Here is a 24,119-nt window from a genome sequence, read left to right on the forward strand (position 1 = left end):
TGTGATGGTTCTTGTTCACAGAGGCATAAAGTTCACTGCAGTTTTCCTGAGATCCAGCTTTTGCTCTTCTGATGGAAGCATAAGTCACTTTATCATCACAGCGAACCTGAATGAACATCACAGTTATTGTTTCAACACACAATTATTACAGCATGATGTTTGAGCTCAATTCATGACACAAATTCAGAAGAAAACACAAACTATCATGTTGAGAGAAGCTGGACAACATCAAGGAAGTGTTTCTCACCTTCTTCTTTTGGTCTTGGTTTTTACTGTACGCAGTGACCTCAGTATAAGTCACATGATCATCTGTCTGCTCCTAAACACCAATGGAAATATGAAAAAAGTGTCAAATATACACAAATGATTGAAGATGAATCATTGTTCACTGGCAGTAGGATGAATGGAAATGTTGAATGATGGTCATTGGTTCCATCATTTTTATTATTTTTAATCTTCATTTATTTTATTCTTTCTGCTGGACCCAGAGATAGAGGAAAATGCTCTTATATTGATAATTTGGGTAACATAAAAGGAAACAAAGGGTTTATCACCCAGCCCTCCTCCAGGGAAGGGAGTGGTGCGGTCACCATCTCCTGATGAGCAGTCCCGACCATCTCTGGGTCGCCCGTCTTAGGGCCTCTTGCCCTTGGCTTTGCCTCCCTTCTTGGTGGGGGCCTGGATGGACTGGGCGCCCCACTTGCTACCAGCTCCTCGGCGTGGGTCTGGACGGGCTGGTCGCCCTGCTAGAAATCGACACCGCTTGGATGGAGGCTGCTGCTACAGCACGGGAGGAAGCAGCATCTGACCGCCAGGGCAGGATGTGGCTGATAGCTTCAGACGGCTTCTGTACAGCCGAGAACTGCTGGGCGAAGTTCTCGGCTGCGTTGCCAAAGAGGCCAGTCTGGGAAAGCATAGTCATCATTTATTTCAGGATTTGACTCGGGCAACGCTTCAGTTCCCAAAGGATGCAACACAGCCAAATCATCATCTCCAGAAAAGTCTGGCTCACCCTCCAATGCAGCGATCAACATTCGATCGGTCGATACGGCTGGTACACACCTTTCAGATGGTCCAGCGCGTTCCCTCTGCAGCTCTACTGGCTGTAGAGTGCAGGAGGGATGAGGGTTCCTAGAGGGTTGGTTCCCTGAAGGAAGTGTGATCACCGTAATCCTCAGGTCACCAGCACCACTGCCTGAAGCAACCCTCTGAGGAGGATTGGATCGTAACATCGACACTGGGATTCTGCCTCTTTTTAGGAGTTTTGACCTCAACTCTGAGATGGTCATCTTCCCGCAATGGGTACATGACTCATCCACAAACATTGTCTCAGCATGCTCGGTGCCCAGACACATAAAAAACAGTGATCGTGACCATCCCTTGGCGCCAGGTAACGACTGCATTCAGAAACACAAATAGAATGTCATCTGACACAAGCTCTACTAACGTAAGCTTATTCAGCATTCTCTGCATTGCACGGTATCGTTTCTCTCATCAATTATATTCCACCAAGAACCATAAGATCATCTAATGCAGGTTTATTGGAGGTTCCTAGTTTTAGATGAAAGAAAATCGGTGATGCGGCCTTTGCAAATTATGCAGCAAAATTATGGAATACACTACCATTGTCACAGTTCCCTCCTGTTCTGAACTCCATCTCCCATGATCCTCCCTGTTCCACACCTGCACTCATTTCCTCGTCAAGAAACTCTTACAGAGTTCCTTTGTATTAGATCAAAAGGGTGCTTCTACTAAATACTGAGCAAAGGGTCTGAATACTTAGGACCATGTGATATTTCAGTTTTTCTTTTTTAATAAATCTGCAAAAATGTCAACAGTTCTGTGTTTTTCTGTCAATATGGGGTGCTGTGTGTACATTAATGAGGAAAAAAAATTAACTTAAAGGATTTTAGCAAATGGCTGCAATATAACAAAGAGTGAAAAATTTAAGGATTACTGATTACTTTCCGTACCCACTGTATGTCCCATGCTAAGAAGTGAGCGATAGTACTAGCCCTGCTAGTAAGAAGAAGACAGAAAACAGCAAGGCAGAAGAGGCTGTGGGTGCATGAAACCCTCAGGCCCAGAGAACAGTTTGGAGAGTTCAGGCTTGTGAAGGAGCTCTGTTTCTATTGGCCGCGCGGGTAATCATCACAGAGCGCAGCTGAAACATTTGGCTATTTTGAATTCTGCTTTGGTGAATGCAGTAACAAACCGTCCTAGTGCCATGCAAGCCATTGAAATAAATGGGTTTCATAGCGCAGCACAGTGCGTTCCGCGTCCTGTGTGAAAGTGCCTTCAGACATCAGTCGGCTTGCAGTCTCGCGTTTGTAGGAAGCAAAAACCGGCTGGACACATTTTTTTAGGTCCAAAAAGAGGGCATGTCCGGGAAAATGTATCATCACCCTATTAACATTATATTTTACAGTAGTAATAGTTGTTTCTCACCTGAATACTTGACAGTGTATCTGACTGAGGTCTGGAGTTGATTTCTGAGAGTAAGCAGACATCTCCACTCTCTGTTGTCATCTTCATTCAGGAGTGTTGTAGTCAGAGTGATGATACAGTGATCTGATGAGAATAATATCTGATATCTGGAGTCTGTCTTCAGATCAACACCAGCCTGATTCACCCACAACATCTGAAGACCCTCAGAACTGACCCAATAATCACAGGAGAATCTATAATCAGAATACAACTGACAGGAGAGAGTCACAGAGTGACCTGGACTGATCTCAGTCTGTGAGGATGATGATGATGATGATGATGATGGAAACACTGTTATAGTTATAGTTCTGTAACACTTCCGGGGCGCTCCTATGATTGAGCGACTCGCGGTTAAGGCTCTGTTTGTGTGTATTTATTGTTTTATATGTTTTGTTTTGTTTTGTTTTAAATTTGCGTGCACTTAGCGTGCAGTTTCTTCTTGTATGATGCATGCCGTTTTTAAATTATGGATACTGCTATTGTGGACTTTTTTGTGCGCTCAACCTGTTTGTGCATGTGGGAGCCTACCAGCTGACTCACAATCAACGATCTGTGGCTTAATGACATACACTCGACTTGAACTTCTAAGCCTGCGACATATTCCGTCAAAAATACCTATTTCGCCACTTCTGGATTTAATACCCAAGCATTTGCTAAGGAAAAGAATTCGACGGAAAAGAGGATCAAGAGGAGGTATTAGAAACCGTGTGAGAAGACGTGGAAGTAAGCTACCTTTACCTGCTTTTATTTTATCAAATGTGCGTTCATTACGGAACAAGGTAGATGAACTGTCTGTCTTGATGAAGACTGATTCGGACTTTCGAAACACAAGTTTGCTTTGCTTCACTGAATTGTGGTTGTCTGAAGATGTTTCATTGAGTTTGGATGGATTTACTTTTATACGATATGACCGGGACACTGTGAAAACAGGGAAGGCTATCGGAGGCGGTCTTTGCATGGCCGTAATTGATAAATGGGCAACTAATTTCACGGTGCGAGAGACTGATTGCTCACAACACTATGAGATTATGACTGTGTCGTTTCAACCTCATTATTTACCTCGTGAGTTCACTCAAGTGACTGTGATTCTTGCTTATGTTCCTGGCCTGATAATGCCCTTGCAGCTGAACGTTATAACAACGCTGTGTCCAGAGCAGCTGATCAGCCTATCTTTTTGCTTGGAGATTTTAATAGCTGTGATGTTGGATCATTTCTTCCACAGTTAGAACAATATGTTACAGTTGCAACACGTTTGAACAGAATGCTGGATTTGTGTTTTGGTAATATTCCTGGTGCATACGTTTCTAAATCCCTTCCTGCTCTTGGCTTCTCAGATCATAATGTAATATTACTGTTGCCAAAATACAGACAGCGACTGAAATCACATAAGATTCAAACAAGGGCCATTCAGGTTTGGAATAATGACTCTGTGGAAACTCTGAGGGGGTGTTTTGAAGCAACTGACTGGGAGATGTTTTTCCGGAGCAGCGAGGGGAATTTGGACTTACTTAATGATTCAATTTGTTCATATATGTCTTTTTGTGCTGGTAATGTTATTCCAACTAAAGAGGTGAAACTTTATCCAAACAATAAGCCATGGGTTGATAAAGAAATGAAACACTGTATCAATCTTAAAAAAAAGGCATTTATTGAAGGTGACAAAAGGCGTGTAAATGAATTGAGGAAGGAACTGAAGATTAAAACAAGGGTAGCCAAGCTCCGATATAAAGATAGAATGGAGGAGAAATTTACAAGAGGGAATACAAAAACTGCATGGCAGAATCTTAATATGATGATGGGGAAGCAGGTTTCAGCTCGTGTGCAGTGTTCAGATCCTACCTGTGTTGAACAGTTGAACAATTTTTAAGCAAGGTTCAATGTGATTAGCTCTGTGAAGGTCTGGGACCTGATTAAAGATATCAGTGTTCCCACTCCTGTCAGTGTGGATGAGCAAAGGGTCATTTCCATTCTTTCTAGACTAAAGCCTGGGAAAGCTCCAGGCCCAGATGGTCTTGGTAGCCGTATATTGAAGGAGTGCTCAGCTCAATTAGGTGGAATGGTGACTCAGCTCTTCCAGTGGTCATTGAACACTGGACATGTTCCAAAAGCATGGAAAGAGACGATGATAATTCCTGTTCCTAAAAAATCTAATGCTAAAGAGATGGAAAATTTTAGACCTGTGGCACTCACCTCAGTTCTCGGTAAATGCATGGAGAGGGTGGTAGTAGGAGAGCTCTCTGCCAGTGTAGGTCAGTGTTTAGACCCGCTTCAGTTCGCTTACAAGTCAAAACGGGGTGTTGAAGATGCTTGTCTTACTCTTCTAGATACTGTTACTAGACATTTGGATGCTCCCAACTCGCTTGTTAGGATTTTATTTATGGATTTTACATCTGCCTTCAACACAGTTAATATTAATTTATTGTTGGACCGTCTTCAAAAATTGCAAGTTAACTTGACTCTTGTGCAATGGATTAAGGGTTTTTTAACGAATAGACCCCAATATGTTAGAATGGATGACCACAAATCTAGTAGTATTATTATAAATACGGGAGTTCCACAAGGTTGTGTCTTATCACCTATTTTATTTTCCATATACACAAATGAAATCATGTGTGGAATTAAGGGCATATCACTCTTGAAATACGCAGATGACATGGCGTTGGTGGCTTGTATGACAGACAAGCAGTCCCTGGTCATATATAGGCAATTTATTGAATCCATGGTTGGTTGGTTCCATGACAGTTCCTCAAAACTGAACATAAATAAGACTAAAGAGCTGTGCTGTGGGGGGGTTCATCCATCCAAAACTTATTCTTCACTTTGTGAACCACTTAGGTTAGGGGGGCAGGAAGTGGAGCAGGTTGAATCCTTTACATATTTGGGCACTATGATTGACAGCAAATTATCTTTTACACAACATGTGAATGGTGTCTGTAAGAAAGCTAATCAGCGTTTATTTCTTCTGAGACAGCTGAAAAGATTTAATGTTAGACAGGATATCATGACTACAGTGTATCGGTCACTTGTGGAATCTGTCATGACGTTTAATATCGTTTCTTGGTATAGTCTACTCTCAGCTGGAAATAAGGAAAAATTATCAAGAATTATTAAGCAGGCATCAAAGATTATTGGGGTCTCACAGCTTCAGCTTTCAAATCTTTATTATGCGGCAGTTAAGAGGAAAGCAGTTTATATTATCTCAGATTGTACACATCCTCTTTACAATGCTTTTCAGTTACTTCCATCAGGATGCCGGTTTAGAATTCCTTTGGCTAGGAAGAAGGCTTACAGGAATTCTTTTGTGTCCAATGCAGTAACTATTTTAAATAAGGTTAAGTGATTTTGTGTTTTTAATTCTAGGGTGTTTTGTTTTACAATGAACTGTGTTGTGGATTGTATGTATGTATTGTTATGTTGTATTGTATGAGAGCCTCTTAACCTAAGAAAAATTTCTATCATTGTTGATAGACAATAAAGATTCTCTGAACTCTCTGAACTCTCTGAACTCTGAAACTGAACACAAGACACAAATCACAGACTCTTCAATCATCTTTTTAAACTGATCACATAATCATAAACTTACCATGAAGAACATGCAGAAAAACACGTGCATCAGTTCCTTGTTGTTCTCCATTCACATATTGTTGGCAGCTGTAAAATCCATAATCTTCTTCTGTGACGTTCTTGATGTTCAGAGAGCAGTCAGACCCCAGACTCAGTCTCTCATGTCTCTCTGTGTCTTTATTCTTTATCCCTAATTCAATCAGTCCAACTGCTGCTGAATGTGTGAATCTGTTACTGTAGATCCATGTAGTTGATTTACAGTCATAAAGAGCATTATTACAGGGCAGACGGACATTTTCACCAGAACTGATGAACACATGATCATCCACTCCAATGGTGCCTGAAACACAGTATATTTGAGTGATCATTATATTATATATTAATAAATACAAACAAAACATACCAGCTAAAAAATCAGATTCAAATCATAGTCTTTTTTTCTCATGATCTCAATCATCACACTCTCCAGAATAAAGTGTTTGTCTTGATCATGTAGCTGTTGAAATCTCTGAATATGAAGATAATTGTTGATCATCAGATGTTTGAGTGACTCTATGTCCAGTATCAGGAATAATACAGTATGATCTGTATGTATCAATACACAACTCTGAGATCACAACATGAATGTGTGCAAGAATAAACTGAGCATGTTCAAATCAACTCTTTCCAGACTAATTCCACTAAATGTCTTTAGAGAAAATCCAGATTTCTTTACCTGTGAGAAGTGAAGAGAGAATGATCAGTCCCAGCAGACACAGATCACACTGATCAGCCATTTTCTGTTTCTGTCAGTCTTTCTCTTCATTATATAGTTACAGCTCCTCCTTTAATCATCATCAGCTCCTCCTGTGGTTGAGAACTTCCTCTGATCTGAACTGAGTGTTTAGTCCTGACACTAAGATACAGCTCTGCATTTCACTGACAGTCACTAAAGTCGAGACAAGAAGTGATCAGAAAGATATCTGCTGTGAAACTGTGTTTAATGTGAAAAGCTCTGGAACAGAAAGTGAGCTGAACATCCAGAAACCAACCAACTCCATAAGAAAGAATTGTGTTCACTTTTTTAGACTAAGTATCTAAGTAACCACATTAGCTAACTAACCACCAATAAGTGAGCAGTAAATGCTATTTTAGTGCAATGCAGAAACATTCATACATTAATCCCAATTTCAAAAATTAAAACTTTAAAAATTTGGAAACACTTTACAATACGAGGCACTAATATGAAATAATGTATTAACTATTGCACAGATAATCATGAGATAATGTATGACTGAATGAAGAAATAAACCATTATGATTTAGTATTAACTAATAGTGTAAATTCATGTGTTAATTACCACAGTGGGCCCTATAATACACCCGGCGCAATGCGACACAAGGCGCAGCGCAAGTGTGTTTGCTAGTTTGCGTCCAGCGCCGTTCGCGTTTTCCCGTTCAGCGCCACGTCCTTAAATTAGTAAATGCATTTGCGCCAGTTAGTGCGCCGCTGGTCTAAAAAAAGAGGTGTGTTCAGGCGCATTGCTATTTTAAGGAGCTGAAAATAGACTGCGCCATAGACCAACTCAAACCTGGTCTAAAGTCTAAAGTCAATGGCGCAATATTTTTTTTGTTAGAGCGCGTTGGTAGAAACTGCGCCTCTGGGCGCGTCCACAGTGCACGTTGACTTTGCTTATTACACACAAGGATGCGCATCACACAAACATGCCAAATATTAAAAACAAAAGGATTACAGTGTAAAAGAATATTATTGTGTAGGCTACATAAATATAAAAATGTAATGATGAATAGTTATTGCGTGTATTAGAATTAGGCTACCTATTTTCAATTCAGCCTATTACTACTTATAATGATGAACGAAATTGGCTAATTAATTGAACAATCGTGTCAATACACACACATATATATATTAACTGACTTTAACTTCGCGCACGAGCAGATCGGTTTCTTCGCTTGAAAAGCGTTCAGCTTTTCCGCCAACAAATTCCGCCATGTAAATAGCAATCCGCCATGGCGCGAGCGCATCTCGCTCTTAAAGGGAATGGGAGATGACACTCTGATTGGTTTATTGAACGTTACGCCCATTACTCATTAAGAGAATAGGGACAACCCATTTCAAAAATGCGCCCCGGCGCACGGACCGTTTTTCCGTCGTTAAAATAGCAAAAGTGGATTTGGACACGCCCTGAGTGCACCTGCGCCGTGCGCTTTACACTTTGCGTTTAGATCGTTAAAATAGGGCCCATTGGGTCAAATAATGTACTTTATCTTCCAGTTGTTTGCTTTAATTAATCATTAGCTAATTATTTTTAAAGGTATAATTAGTCATGTGCCTCAACAAGTCAAGTCATCACACAATGGTGTTTCCATCTGAGTGTTTCTCTGTTCACTGCCTTCACATGTTCACAGGTTTTAGCATGAACACATTTTCACATGTGCACCATGAGGCTTTTACTAGATCAAAAGGCTACTAAGTTTGTGCTTGTGAAACCACAAATTCACAACCTTCAGAAGTGAAGCAGCTTAAATGAGCAGATGCATCAAGATCACACTTCATCTATATATAGCTAGATGAATCATAGGAAGATAAATAATCTGTGATGTTTATTTCGTTTGGTCAAAGAACTTTAGGCTTACTTCACACACAAACAATTTCATAAAAGTTTGCTGTGAATTAAATACTCTTACCGTAAAGCAGCATAATTCCCAATGTTAATTATGAAAAATTCTAAATTGCCCTAATTGTTATCCAAACTGTAACTGATACATTTTCTCATTGTAAGTTCATTGAACAATTTGTTCAAGAGTGTGCAATTATGAAATATGCACATTTTTTTACACTAGTACTCAGAGTTTGTGAAACCACAGACAGATCAGATCTTCAGAGGTGTTGATGAGCTAAAACACTTTACATGATCTGATTCATCAACATCACACTTGAGATACTGATGCTTCTCATAAATAAAGATAAATACATTTTTATGAACCAAAACTAGCTTCATAGTAGCACGTTATAGGATGTTCTGAACATATGCATATTGGTTAATTGTTTTGTCTGCTTAAAGCAAAGGTTTTCAATTGTTTGATGCCAATGAACCTCAAATAAGATAAATTACCTTTGATCGACCCAATGATCAGATCTAAAGCTCTAGATCAGGGATGGGCAAACTAAGTACCCATTAGTTTGTTAATTTTCCTGGTTGTTACCCCCTTATTCCCCAAACTTTACATATTGTTCCCTTATACCTACACATACATACTTTATAGGTACAATATAATTACCGAAAGGTACTCTGTTAATTCTATTTACTTGTTCAGTACTTTTGGGCTGTAATCTAAAGCATTACCTGTGTAAAACAATATATAAAGGATTGTATTTCTCCATACAACTTTTCCTTCCCCTGTGTTATTCTGTGTATTGTATCATACTCTATGCGTAACCTTTTCTCTAGTTTAAATTGAGCGAGGTGTCTGTGTGCGGTGCACTTAGTGAGACATTACATGATTTCTGTAGTGTTTTTAGAGCTGTGATCTCACTGTTGAGGTTTAGAAACATCTTACTGATGAGTGTGAGAACTCACAGTTTGACCACAATAGAGCAGTGATCTTCTCTGAACCCAGTTTAGACCGATGGGAATGAATCTGGACACTAGCATTTATGATACTATGTCTGAAGCTAATGTGCAGATGAGGAGCTAATGAGCTGATAAAAGAAAAAGCTGTAAAAAATATAATGAAAAGAAAGGCTGACAAGGCTGATTTGTGTTTCCTGGAAAACATGAACATGATCTCTGAGGCAAGAGCACCTTCTACCACATGCCTATATGCCCAAAAATGGTATGTTTTTTTTTTTCCGGCTGCTGTTCAGCCCAAAATATAGACCCCTCTATCTTGTGAGATCATATAAATACTCTAATTTCTACTGGAGCTGTTGAACGACGGATGCACCCCGTCTACGGTCAAGGTGTATGTGGCAGCTATTGCAGCAAACCATGCCCCTATAGCTGGTCAGACTAAGTCTTGGTTGTCAAATTTCTCAGGAGGCTGAGAAACCACCTTGCCCCCACACAGTTCTATCTTGGGACCTGTCCACAGTCCAGAAGGCATTCAGAGGAACTCCGTTTGAGCCACTTACAATGGCTTATCTTCAGCCTCTCTCTGTAAAGACCACCCTTCTGTTGGTTCTGGCATCGGTCAAATTACTTGTCAATCTGTAGGCTGTTTCAGTGGATGTGTCTTGCCTCAAGTTTGGGCCTAATGTGTGAAAAAGTATTTTCCCCTATAGTTACTAACTCCCCAAAACCATGAAACCTTTTTCATAATGGTTTTCAGCTGAACTAAACACAGCCACTCCTGATTACTGCAGCTCTGTTCAATCAACTCTTAAATACAACTTGAAGTTATCTGAAAGGTCTTACCTGGTAACACACTACACTGTAAAAAAAATTCTGTAAAAAAAAAAAGTTGAAATACATGCTAAACGTTTAACATTAATGGAAAAATGGTCAAAGACCATCAAGATCAGATGAGCAGAAACACAATAACTACAACTGACTTCCAGCCACAGCCTTAGATGAAATCAACTGCAAAGGAGCAGAAGCTGTATGACTCTGTAGCCCAAGACTGAAGCTAAGCAGGGTTGAGTCTGGTCAGGACTGGATGAGAGACTCCTGAAAGACTAGGCTGCTGCTAGAAATATGGTGTTAGTGAGGCCAACAGGGGGCGCTGCTGTAGATGTGACATAAATAAAGTAAAACTGGTTTGAAGCTGGTTATTGTGTTTGTGTTGTTTAATCCTCCTCTGCTGAAATTGAGATATTTAATGCCATACAGTCTTATATTAATGAGAACTGTGTAACATGGCTTACAGCGGGGATCATGTTCATACAATCTCACAAGCAACAATCATAAAAGACTATTATAAATCATATAGTGTGAACACGGCCTAAGACTGTGGCTGGAAGTCAATTGTAGTTCTTGTGTTTCTGCTCATCTCTTTTCTCTTTTTTTCTCTTCAGTGATTCTGCTTGTTAACAGCAGGTGTTCATCACTAGTGCTCAGTCATCATTTAATTAATCGCTTAATTATCTCATTAACTCCAGCACTGCTTCACTGTTACTTTTTTTTTTTTTTTTTTTTACACTCTGCTGTTTTAAACTAAAAGAGGAAAAATGTGGTTTTACCATTCATTTGCATGAAAACAGAATTTTGGGGGCCTGAAAACTGGGGGCTTTTGAAAATGGGTTTCAAAGTTTTTGAAAAATATTCTGTTTTCATCTCCATGTAAACAACAAAAATGCAAAATTTTGAAATCAGTGACATCAAATTCATGTAGTGAATATATGAAAATATGTAGTGTTTTAAGTATACCGTTGTTGTGTAAACTTGCTGAGACACGAGAGACAGTGTTACAGTACAGAGGGGATCGGAGACACAAGTAAAGGTTAATGATGTTTATTGAAACAACCAGAGCAGTGCAGGTGAGTGAAGCCAGATAGAGTTCGTGATTGTGGGTGACTGGAATACTGATACTTGTTTCTTCTAGGATTCTTGGATGGAGGATGATCTTGGGAGCTGAAGACACACAGAGACACTCACAGAAGACAGGAGAACACTGAGGATCTAGGAGACACCCTGGAGACAGGTAAGTAGTCATTCGAGGAGTCTGTAAAGTAAGCATTCAGGTAAGTATGCATTAATGAGACCGGACAATGACTGTGTGGCTGTGAGTCTCTTTTCTAGTGCTGCTGATTGGGATAGTGATGAGTATCAGGTGTGTGTGATCAGAACTCTGGTGAGGGAGTGCGTCGTGATTGGGTGAGTGATGAGCATGGCGTGTCTGTGACATTACCCCCCCTCAGGAGTGGACCATGGACCCCGACGTCATGGTGGTCAGCCTCTGCCTCGTGGAGCTGGTCTGTTGGGGTTTCTGGCATGGAAGTCATCCAGAAGACTTGGATCGAGAATGTCAACTCTGGGAACCCATGATCTTTCCTCGGGACCGTATCCTTCCCAGTCAACAAGATATTCCAAGTGACCACTATGGCGCCAGGAGTCCAGGATGTCTTTCACCAGATATGCCACTCCGTCCTCCACAATGATCGGAAGGGGGCGTTCTTCGGCATCGCCAGGCTCTGTGGAGGGAAGAACAGAAGGGTTTTGAGGTTTCAAGAGGGAAACATGGAACGTGGGATGGATTCTGAATTCAGGTGGAAGTTGTAACTAATAAGTGACCGGATAAACTTGACGGATGATGGTGTAGGGGCCAATTAATCTGGGACTCAGCTTTCTGCAGTGTAGACGCATCCGAATATCTCTAGTGGATAACCAGACCTTATCTCCAGGTTGATATACAGGTGCTTGAGAACAACGAAGATCTGCTGTTAACCTGCGTCTCCTGAGGGCCCTTTGAAGTTGAAGATGAGCTGAGTCCCAGACCCTCTCGCTCTCCCGGAACCAGTAATCCACTGCCGGGACATCTGATGGTTCCCCGTCCCAGGGGAACAGTGGGGGCTGATAGCCGAGTACGCACTGGAAAGGGGTGAGACCAGTGGGGGGTTTACGGAGGGAGTTCTGGGCGTACTCGGCCCAGCCCAGGAACTGGCTCCAAGAGTCCTGGTGGCCATGACAGAAGGTACGCAGGAAATGGCCAATCTCCTGTATCTTCCGCTCCGTCTGCCCGTTTGTCTGGGGATGGTATCCAGAGGAGAGGCTAATGGTCACATCTAAGAGGTTGAAGAACGCCTTCCAGACACGGGATGTGAATTGAGGTCCTCTGTCAGATACAGGATACAGGGCTCTTGGCTATTGCACATTCCCTGCACCCTTCTACGTACCTCCTGACATCCGATGTCATGTTGGGCCACCAGAAGCATTGTTTTAACAACAAGAGGGTTTCATTGACCCCTGGGTGGCCAGTGCCCAGCGACGAATGTGAGGAGTGAATGAGGGGAATGCGTCATGTCCGTGGGATGTAGAGCAAAACTTGGGGGCAACCCGGCGGGGTGTTGGTGGAGGCATTGGACTCGGGCAGTGTCTCCTCAGACCAGGTTATGGGACTTACAATGAGATTCTCTGGAAGAATGGGCTCTGGATCTTCAGTGTTCTCCTCGGGACTATAGATACGTGACAGAGCATCAGATTTTACATTCTTGGAACCAGGACGATAGGAAATTGTAAAGTTGAATCGAATAAAGAACAGGGCCCATCTGGCTTGATGTGGTTTCAGTCTTTTAGCATCACGCAGGTACTCCAAGTTTTTATGATCAGTTAACACCAGAAATGGATGACGGACTCCTTCAAGCCAATGCCTCTATTCCTCCAGGGCGAGCTTGATGGCAAGAAGCTCCCGGTTGCCGATATCATAATTAATCTCCGCCGGGTTGAGTTTGCGGGAGAAGAAGGCACATGGATGGAGTCTACTTGGTTTCCCCTGCTGCTGAGACAAGACCGCTCCCACTCCTGTGGTAGATGCATCTACCTCGACCACGAAGGGAAGTTCTGGATTTGGATGAACGAGCGGTTGTGACGGCGGTCTTGAGGTCTTCAAAGGTTTGCTTTGCTGCCGGATTCCAGGACAGAGACTTGGGCTTGCCACGGAGCAGGTTGGTAAGTGGAGACGTGACGATACTGTATCCCTTGATGAATCTTCGGTAAAAGTTGGCGAATCCTAGGAGTCTTTGCAGTTCTTTCACAGTCACAGAAACGTGAAACGCCAGTCTTTTATAGCAGAAACCTTCCTCTCGTCCATGCGGACGCCACTGTGATCGATGTAATATCCGAAGAACTGCACTGAGGGCTGATGGAACGTACACTTTTCTGCTTTCAGGAACAGGTTGTAGTCCCTCAGGCGTTGGAGGCAGGGGCGCCGTTGGCACGGGGGACAGGGGGGTCGGGACCTCCGCAGTTTTAAAAAGACAGAAATTGACCCCCGCACTTTTGATAAGGGCTGCTTCAATTAGTCACACACTATATCATCTTTTAGCTTAGGATATTTTCTTTCAAATGAGACCATTTTCACGTTTCTGTGAGCTTCCGTTCGTAAATAATCAGCTGTTTTGTCGCGGATGTGAACAGGAAATGCGCTCTCTAACGGAGAAACACAGGATCTCCAAACCATCGATCAAAGCGTGCTAACGTTTTAGGACAGGTTGATGGTATATAAATCATGCCCGAACGTTGGCGTTTGTCAATCAAGCCAAACCGTCCATTCAGAAACCGAGAAATTTGACACTTTAAGGTAAGGAGGCTGATCTCTCAGGTTGACGCGCGAGCTGGCTTGACTGAAGTTTTCGTGAGGATTTATAGTTTATGGACTGTTTTGATTTCTGTAATTACATCTTGAAAGGCAAAAACATTGATGGCATCTATAAAAGAGATATCTGAAATAGAAACGAAAGTGATATTGCCTCATCCAGTGGAGGACGCACGAGAGGAGATCTGTGCGTTCCATTGGTATGTGTATACTGTAATAGTGCATTTGCACAATGCTTATCAGTGGTGTGCACTTTGATCGTGAAAGTAAAAGTGCCTTTTGCGGTCACTTCGCGGTGTTCCCGATGTGAACGTGAGCTCCAGTCCATTACAATTTAGAGCGGTTAAGGCCCGGGTATACTTCATTTCCCCCGTTCTGTTCAGTCTCGTGCGAGCCTTTCAGAGAAACTCCTTTGCCCATGAGCGCCGAAAGACCATGGGAAAGATGCGTTCGGCGCATGCATATGTGCACCGCACATTGTCATAACACCCACACACAACACCTGGTTCGACCTCCTCTCTCCCCCCCCCCATGCTGAGTTCCTGACTTCTCACACCGCTCCTTCCCCTCAGGCCATGCAAACCTCACAAATCTACTATCTTAGTTGTTTTAAGTGACATCAATGTAATGACTGAGACAAATCAGACACAGTTATTTGCTAGTTAACCAATAGTTTTAAGCTCACTCTGGGGTCTGGCTTCCATCCCCCGAGAAGTTCTCAGTTACAAGTTTTATTGCACCAATAAATGCCGCATGGAGAGCAGAGAAGAGACACACAAAAATGTGCATCTTTCCTGCATTATCCACACATAACACAGACTCTCTTGCATTAATGTATAGACAGATAGTTCTATAAATGAACATGCACAATCCCAGGAAATGAAATATTATCCATTATTACCATTGCTGTATTACAATCATTGTATTCACGTATGTATGTGTATGTTTTATGATACATTTAAGGTAACTTCAATCATGCCATGTTTAGTGTCTATGCGTTCGTATCGGGAAGATTTAAATGCTTGTGTATGCGGTATGTCCATACCTGCTCAACACATAAGTATTACAAGAATCTTTAATAGTTCTTATTCAAAAACTCAGCTTGTTAATCTTTCTTGGTTGTAAAAGCCCTGACAGGAGGTGTGTTGTCACCCGGAAATACAACACCTTCATTGGCTGCATCAACCTTAAGAGGTTGGACTTTGACCAGAGGTTAAAAGCTAGAGAACAATGCCACACCCTCTCTTTTTCCCTGCTTCTGGACGACCGAACGGATCTTCTTGCGGCCGGCCTAGGCCAGGTCTGCAAGGCCTGTAGGCCTCGGCCTACAAACTAGCCATGTGCTCAACATCCAACATAGAAAAGACTGGCAACAACTTCAGATGAAATCCTCAAGATCTCTCCTCAACCTGGCGATCTGACGCTCTTCAACCTAAAGGCATCTTGCAAGTATCGTACATTTTAACACTAAACAGCGATTTAGTATTAATTTGTAAGACTTACATTTGCCATTGCTGAAGAAACTGATGATTCCTTTCCAGGTTGTCTTTGACTTATTCCTATAGCTCTAGTAACAGTACCTCTTCTGGTTCAACCCTATCATTACTCATTCTTACCTACAGTATGTATGTGTGTGACCTTTGTTGTATGTTATGTGTTTGTTTGTTAGTTTAGTTATGTGTTTGTGAGTTAGTTAATAAAGATTGTGCACAATACATGTTTGGTTCTGACTCTGTCCGCTAATAAATTGCCTCTTAAGTGATTTAGATCCTGAATCCATGCTCTAAGTAGCACGGTACAATAAGAATGTTGTTTTTCCATAACCTGGAAATGAACATTTCTTAGAATTATTAAACAGTCAACACTGAGTGTTCCCTGGACAACAGGTTAATTGATTGTAATATTAAGATTACTGTAGCTATATCCAGTTAATCTGATTAACAGATTTACATATTCATAATTAATCATAATTAATAAATCATATTGAGTTATGAATAATTATTAATATTTCCCATTTGAGTTAATTCGCTACATCAATGTAAATACTTCTGGTGCGACTGGTAATGATGGTTTCACTCCCACATCAATAGAACAGACAAGAATAAAGAAAACAAAACTGTTCTCCTGGTGTGGGAGATGCCACAAAAAAAAAGCTTTATTAACCATATGTTTGTTCCCCAAAACCAGGCGTATGACCCTTTGGGGCACGAGAAAGGTCCAATAAAAGCTGCATAAATATTTGGGTGCTAAATGTTTACTGTCCTTTTGTTAAGACTTGGGTATTTAAAGGGATTTGGCAAACCACTCAAGGAAGAATCCGTAGTCAGAGCTTCCCGCACAATTGCTGTGTATCTCTCTATTTGTCAGGTATGCTGACTCTTTGAAATTCTTTTTAATATCTTGTTTGGAATTGTATTTTGTATTTTATGCTGATCAGTTGTGTGATGTATTCTTTTTGATTCTTTTAATTGATGTTTTATCCTGCCTGGCAAAACCAATAAATGTTAATCTTGATTTATCTTGGATTCCTCTAAATTCATTATGACTAGTAGATTATTGGAGTCCGTCATTTCCGTAAATCTGTGTCAGGACAGGTTAAACTAGAGAGCCCCATGAAAGGAGCATGTAGCACATTATGGGACTTTTTGAGTTTGTCTGTTATTGGCTTGGCAATTTGCAGTACCATGACTAAGAAAACTGTATTTTTGTATGAACAAGCATGTGGCGGTTTGACTCAAATGCATTAGTAAACTCTGCACCCTCTGACCAAGAATCATAAACTGGCGAATTTATGTCCGTGAGAACGCAGTCGGCCGATGCGAAATTCTCTAAGCGATGATGGGTCTGTAATGAACGAATAACTGAAAATATGAGATCCAGATTAATCAAAGATCTAAATTAAAGCACAACTAATCTTATGATCAGCTATTACATCAGAAAAGGACATACACGCAAAATACCTTCGACCAGACCACTAGATGCCGTCGTTGGGCTAGTGGGTGGAACCTTACACGATCACGAACCTGTGCAGGAACTCCCGGAGCACCTCGTGCATGAAATCCTGAAATACGGAGGCGGCGTTGATGAGTCCATAGGGCATGACGCAGTACTCATAGTGTCCGGTAGGGGTCACAAAAGCCATGTTCCATTCATCCCCCTCACGTATATGGATGAGGTTATATGCACTGTGGAGGTCCAACTTAGTGAACACAGTGGCGCCGCGGAGATGTTCCAGTGCAGATGGGACGAGAGGAAGAGGGTATCTGAACTTGATTGTTATTTTGTTGAGGGCTCTGTAATCTATGCAAGGCCGCAAGCCTCTGTCCTTCTTGGCAACAAAGAAGAAACAAGGAAGCAGGGGAAGTAGACGGGCGGATGTAACCTTGTGATAGAGCCTCATTGATGTATTCCTCCATGGCCTTCTCCTCCAGAACGGACAGGGAATAAATCTTCCCTCTGGGCACTGGCTCACCGGGGATGAGGTCAATAGCACAGTCCCATGGCCGATGGAGAGGCAGCCTGGAGGCCTTCTTCAGACAGAAGACGTCACTGAAGTGGGAATAACAATCAGGAATTTCTGTGGAACGTTTTTCAAGTGGACTCTCAATGGACGTGGCACAGACTTGGATCTTCTTAGAACTTGGAAAACTTGGAACAGGACTTGGAACAGGACCTGGAACAGGACTTGGAACAGGACTTGGAACAGGAACTTCAGGAAAACATCCAGGAAAACATTGGTTACCCCACTTCAGGACATCTCCTGTCCACCAGGAGATGATCGGGTCATGTTGCTCTAACCATGGGCGCCCCAGAATCACGTCAGATGTTGAGTCCTCCAGAACCAGCAGATGGATCTCTTCATGATGTAGAACACAGATTTGCAGTTTTAGAGGTCCCACCATATAACGTACTTGACGGAGAGGGTGTCCCGTCACCAAGTGGATCTGGTAGATTTTCGGCATAACTGTAAACAAATCTATTTATTTTCTTCTCAAATGTGACTTAAATTTATTTAAACTCCCAGTGAAACTATCAAAATTTCACCAACAAGTCGTTTTATGTTGGAAATTGACACACACACAATGTTACACAATGTTACACCCCACAATACTCCAATACTTTGTTATTTCTGGAATAACAAATATATTTTACATAGAAACAAATTTTACAAGGACTGGTTAAATAGAAATATTTTGTCAATGATGATCTAATGGATGAGAGTGGTAATGTTTTAGATTACAATTCCTTCACTTTAAATCTTAAAGTGATTTAAAAGTATCTTTTAAGATTCTGAACTGCTAAATCAAGTTCTTCAATGCGCAAGTCAGAATCACAGCGATCTCTCCAATCATTGTTAATGTGGGGAATGAAATTTGTTATTTTATCAAATAAATTATTACACTCTATTGGGGAGAAGTCTCTTAGCCCCACTGTTTGCTCTTTCAGTCGTGTAAATTCTGTGTTTCCATTCCATCTCCATTATTACGAATCCCACCACACTCAGTGATCATGGCATCCTCTATCCACCAGTGTTTAGCGTTTGTAAATGCCGCACTTAAAGACACTGCCATCGGCCACTTCAGAGTTCCTATTCCTGGTGTGAATGCAATCAGGAACATGCCCAAGGGAGGAATTTGTTCCCGGGGAACTATCCTAGTGGCTAGTTCCTATAACTGAGTTCCTAGAATTATTTGGTGTGAAAACCCCTTGTCTGAATGGTCCATTAAATCATTAGGCTTGTTGGACTTGAAGCGGCGCTGCACAGATCAATCGGTGTATGACATCAAAGTACTGCAAGAGCGTTTAGAGAGCAGAAGGATCCATATGGGTTTGAACCACTCTTGCTCTGAGACGAACAGTTCTGCTTCGTCTTTATATTTTCGTTGGCAAAATTGAGCAAAACAGACAATATTGTCTAAAATAACATGATATTAACTTCTTATTTATTGAATGTTGTGTAAAATCAACATCACATTTGCGCTATTCTAGGGTGCATATCCAAAAGTGAACTATGGTCGTAAGTTCCGTCATTACCAATACAGTTCAGTGGGACTTACTACCATAGTTGACTAATGATACTTTTGGGAAATGCACCCCTGGACAGAAAAACTGCACCTATACGTAAGTCTGGGGTGGGCCAAATGCGTTAAATGCGTTAATCATTTTAATGCATTTATTTTTTTTAACGTGATTAATTAAGGATCATGAGGCAGAACAGAACAGAGAGATGATTACACAGTGTTCATTACTGTATTTAATATTATATTTAAAGCGGTTTATATATGAACCATAACAAAATGACTTTGAACACTATGCAAATATCCATATAAAGGAAAATAAATCTTGACTGTTAAAACAATTATAATAATCAGATCTTGATGTCGTCATTTCTTCATGGTGATCAGAGTTTTTTCTCTGTTTTGTGAGAAGAAGAAAATCAAACAATGAACAATCCTCTGTGAGTTTTTGCTGTTTTAAATCGTGTTTCAGATGGTCTCCAAACTCAGCAGTATTTTATTGTAATATTGTAGGCATCTCTATTTCCTCTGGGTGCTGCGAGTCCTTCCTCCCTGTAAAATAAAAGCATCGACTGACCTCTCGTATGTGTTTTTACCATGATTGCAGATTGTTCCAGATCAGATGAGTGTGAATCATCAGATTGTGTGAAGCTCAAACTCACCAGCTCTTCTTGCACAGATGATCTGAAGAAGAATCACAGTAGGAGCAGCAAACACTGCCGTCTCAACAATAATCACAATCACTGCAGGAAACGTGTGGAAGAAGAAGAGAAACTGGACATGACTGAAGTCAAGGGGATTCAACTATGAACAGTTATTGATGAAGCATTTATACATTTAAATTTTTAATGGTTATATCAGCATGAATGAACTGCATTCAAAATGAACTGTTCTCTCTCAATCTGACTGTTATAGGAGGCCCTCTTGTGGCCGAGAGAGAAGGGGAAGGATTTAACTTCACAGAGTCAAAATTCATGAAAAGCAGCTCTAACTTCCCTAGAGGGAACTCAGTTATACATTCAGATAGTGATTCTAAATAAGATTCCAGATAAATAATAATAATAAGAAGAAGAAGAAGAACTGAGTTTGATTTATTTCAGCTGCTGTTGTTCTTAATGTTTGTGAAAAGCTGAATTCTCTGAATAGGAATATGTAGAGAAGTTCCTATAGTTCTACTGTAATTGGCATTGTAAAGCACTGAAATGAGTAAGACATGCATAAAAACCTCGCTGAGAAGCAACTGCAGATTTTCTGTGTGCAGCTGAAGTCGTCTCAGAGTTTGAGCCGCTGACTGGAAACTGTGTCTCTGAATCAACTGGAGCTGCAGAAGATGAAGGTTCAGATGAGTCATACTGTACAACATTAACATCAATTTGTTCTAAATGACATTATTAATCGTCATCTCTCTGTGTCAGAGAGTCTGTGGAGTTATTGAGTTAATATAAGGAAGTCATGAATAAATACCTTGTTGTTCAGTAAATCCAGGTGTTTGTGCAGCTGCTGTCCTCTCAGAGTTTGGAGTATTTAATGACTTCTGATTCTCTGTACAAATGAAAGGATGGATTAATTAAAGCCAGTGTGAACCAGTGAAGTGAGAGACTGATGATGTGTGACAGTGATCATGTGATCATGAACCTTGTGTAGGAGCTGCTGCTGTAGTTTGGCTTGATTTCTTCTCAGAGTTTGAGCTGCTGACTGGAATCAGAAGATGAATGTTCAGATGTTCATCTGTAGGACATTAACATCATATTTTACAGTAGTAATAGTTGTTTCTCACCTGAATACTTGACAGTGTATCTGACTGAGGTCTGGAGTTGATTTCTGAGAGTAAGCTGACATCTCCACTCTCTGTTGTCATCTTCATTCAGGAGTGTTGTAGTCAGAGTGATGATACAGTGATCTGATGAGAATAATATCTGATATCTGGAGTCTGTCTTCAGATCAACACCAGTCTGATTCACCCACGACAGCTGAAGACCCTCAGAACGAACCCAATAATCACAGGAGAATCCAGCATACGAATACAACTGACAGGAGAGAGTCACAGAGCGACCTGGACTGATCTCAGTCTGTGAGGATGACGATGATGATGATGATGATGATGGAGACACTGAAACTGAACACAAGACACAAATCACAGACTCTTCAATCATCATGTGAGTTTCAAGGGAGAATGGTGTCGATTGTATATTGACCACACAATCATAAACTCACCATGAAGAACATGCAGAGAAACACGTGCATCAGTTCCTTGTTGTTCTCCATTCACATATTGTCTGCAGCTGTATAATCCATAATCTTCTTCTGTGATGTTCTTGATGTTCAGAGAGCAGTCAGACCCCAAACTCAGTCTCTCATGTCTCTTTGTGTCTTTCTTCTTTATCCCTCCAGTAATCAGTTCAACTGCTGCTAAATCTGTGAATCTGCCATGGCTCCATGTAGTTGATGTACAGTCAGAAAGAGCATTATTACAGGGCAGACAGACATTTTCACCAGAACTGATGAACACACGAGTCACTTCTGCTCCAATCATACCTGAAACACAAGTACATTTGAGTAATCATTATGCTATATATTAATAAAGTATATTTATTAATGACAACAGGACATTCTCATTGTCAAATGCTAGTGCATTAAGGAATAAAACAGTATTTGCAAACCAACTTATTCACAGACTCAATGCCATTAAAACATTGGTATGTAAGTATACTTATATTTAACCCTTTCACAGGAGTTTAAAGAGCATGCAGAAATGCATTTACCTGTGAGAAGTGAAGAGAGAATGATCAGTCCCAGCAGACACAGATCACACTGATCAGCCATTTTCTGTTTCTGTCAGTCTTTCTCTTCATTATATAGTTACAGCTCCTCCTTTAATCATCATCAGCTCCTCCTCCTCTGCTCATTTGCTTACTGTGTTCAGACATAAAGAGTAGCATGCATGTCTAGACTCATTCCCACCAGTCTAAATTGAGTTCAGAGATGACCACTGCTCTATTGTGGTTAAACTAAGCTCTCACATTCAGCAGTAACATGTTTCCAAACCTCAACGGTGAGATCACAGCTCTAAAAACACTACAGAAAACATTTAATGTCACACTAAGTGCATAGCACACAGACACCTCGCTAAAAGTTTATGCAAAGACTGTGAACACTCAGAGGTCTAGTTTCATGTATAATTCTTTTGAAGTGATGGTGCTTTATGTAAGTGACAAATCCCATTTGACACTTGTGCTGGCTACTGTATACAGGCCACCAGGACACCAACAGACTTTATCAAAGAATTTTCTGATTCAGAGTTAGTTCTAGCTGCAGATAAAGTCCTTGTTTTGGGTGATTTTAATATCCATGTAGATAATAAAAAAAAACCTCATTGGGATTGGCATTTACAGACATACTAAACTCTATTGGTGTTAGACAACACATGTCAGGACCTACTCATTGTTGTAATCATACTTTAGATCTAATATTGTCACATGGAATAGATATTGATGCTGTTGAAATTCTGCAGCAGAGTGACAACATCTCAGATCATTATCTAGTTGTCACAGGCACGCCAGGCTCCACAGTCACCCAATCACAGCGCACTCCCTCACCAGAGTACTAATCACCCACACCTGTCACGCATCAGTACCATCACCAGCAGCACTACAAAAGACACAGCAGCACTCACAGTCACTGTCCGGTCTCGTTAATCCATGCTCACCTGTTATGCTTACTTCCAGGACTCCTCTAAAGATTACTTACCTTTCTCCAGCATTCTTCACGTCTCCTAGAGTTCTCCTCATCTCCTGTGAGTGTCTCTGTGTCTCATCTGCTCCACGTCTGCCTGCCATCCACGATCCCTGGGAAAACAAGACAAGTATCAGTTCCACGATCACCATCTGCCATGAATTATACCTGCCTTCACTTACCTACACTCTGCTTACCATCTCTGGTTGTTCAATAAACACTACTTGTATTATACCTGTGTCTCCGTCTCCTTCTGTATGTAACAGAAGATTGGACCAAAACCGTCTGAACAACCAAGATGAGCACTCCCAATCCGTTTCCAGACCTTGTTGATGCACTTCGCCGCACACTCACCAGCACTCCCACAACAACACCACCAGCTCCCACTTCTGCATTCCCCGCTGCATCTCCTTCGCCACCCGCAGTCTCCAGATCCATGGCCAAACCGGCGCCCTTCTCTGACTCGGCGGAGGACTGCAACGGATTCCTGCTTCAGTGTTTGCTGGTCCTGGAGATGCAACCACACCTGTATCCCAACGACAGCTCCAAAGTGGCATTCATAATCTCTCAACTCGACGGAAAGGCTCCTCACTGGGCTGAACCACTCTGGTCACAGAAAAACCCCATTGTTCAGTCTTTGTCAAGCTTCACTGCTCATTTCAAGGAAGTCTTTGGAAAACCAGCCAGGGATTCATCAATCGCTGAGAGATTATGCAAACTTAAACAAGGTTCAATGTCTGTGACTGACTATGCTCTCCAGTTCAGATCCCTAGCTGCATCAAGTGGTTGGAACAAGCAAGCCCTCATTGCCACCTATCGTCAAGGTCTGGATCCCCGTGTGCAGTTGCATCTCGCTGCATACGAGGATACCATCAGGCTCGAAAGATTCATCCAACTCTCCATCAGATTCGCCACTCGTATGCAGTCGTGTCTCGAAGAGCACCAGGGCCAGTCGTTCTTCCCATTCATCCTCCGCCAGCCAGAATCTGTCAGCCTGCCAGAACCAGCCAGCGAACCCATGCAAATAGAAAATTCGCGTCTCTCTTCTGCTGAGCGGCAGAGGAGG

The 24,119-nt window shown here is 41.5% G+C and overlaps 1 protein-coding gene across 1 annotated transcript in view; it reads right to left on the reverse strand.

Annotated features, from left to right (window-relative positions):
- LOC125277941 (suppressor protein SRP40-like) overlaps nt 1-24,119 on the reverse strand; it is a gene marked incomplete at its 3' end in the record, with an annotated part of 94,078 nt that overhangs the window by 20,481 nt on the left and 49,478 nt on the right. The window contains exon 6 of the mRNA XM_048206612.1: nt 20,957-21,049. Coding sequence (XP_048062569.1) covers nt 20,957-21,049 — 93 coding nt within the window. The remainder of the gene's footprint in view (nt 1-20,956; nt 21,050-24,119) is intronic.

The sequence above is a fragment of the Megalobrama amblycephala genome, linkage group LG1 (genome assembly GCF_018812025.1).
Source record: "Megalobrama amblycephala isolate DHTTF-2021 linkage group LG1, ASM1881202v1, whole genome shotgun sequence".
NCBI lineage: Eukaryota > Metazoa > Chordata > Actinopteri > Cypriniformes > Xenocyprididae > Megalobrama > Megalobrama amblycephala.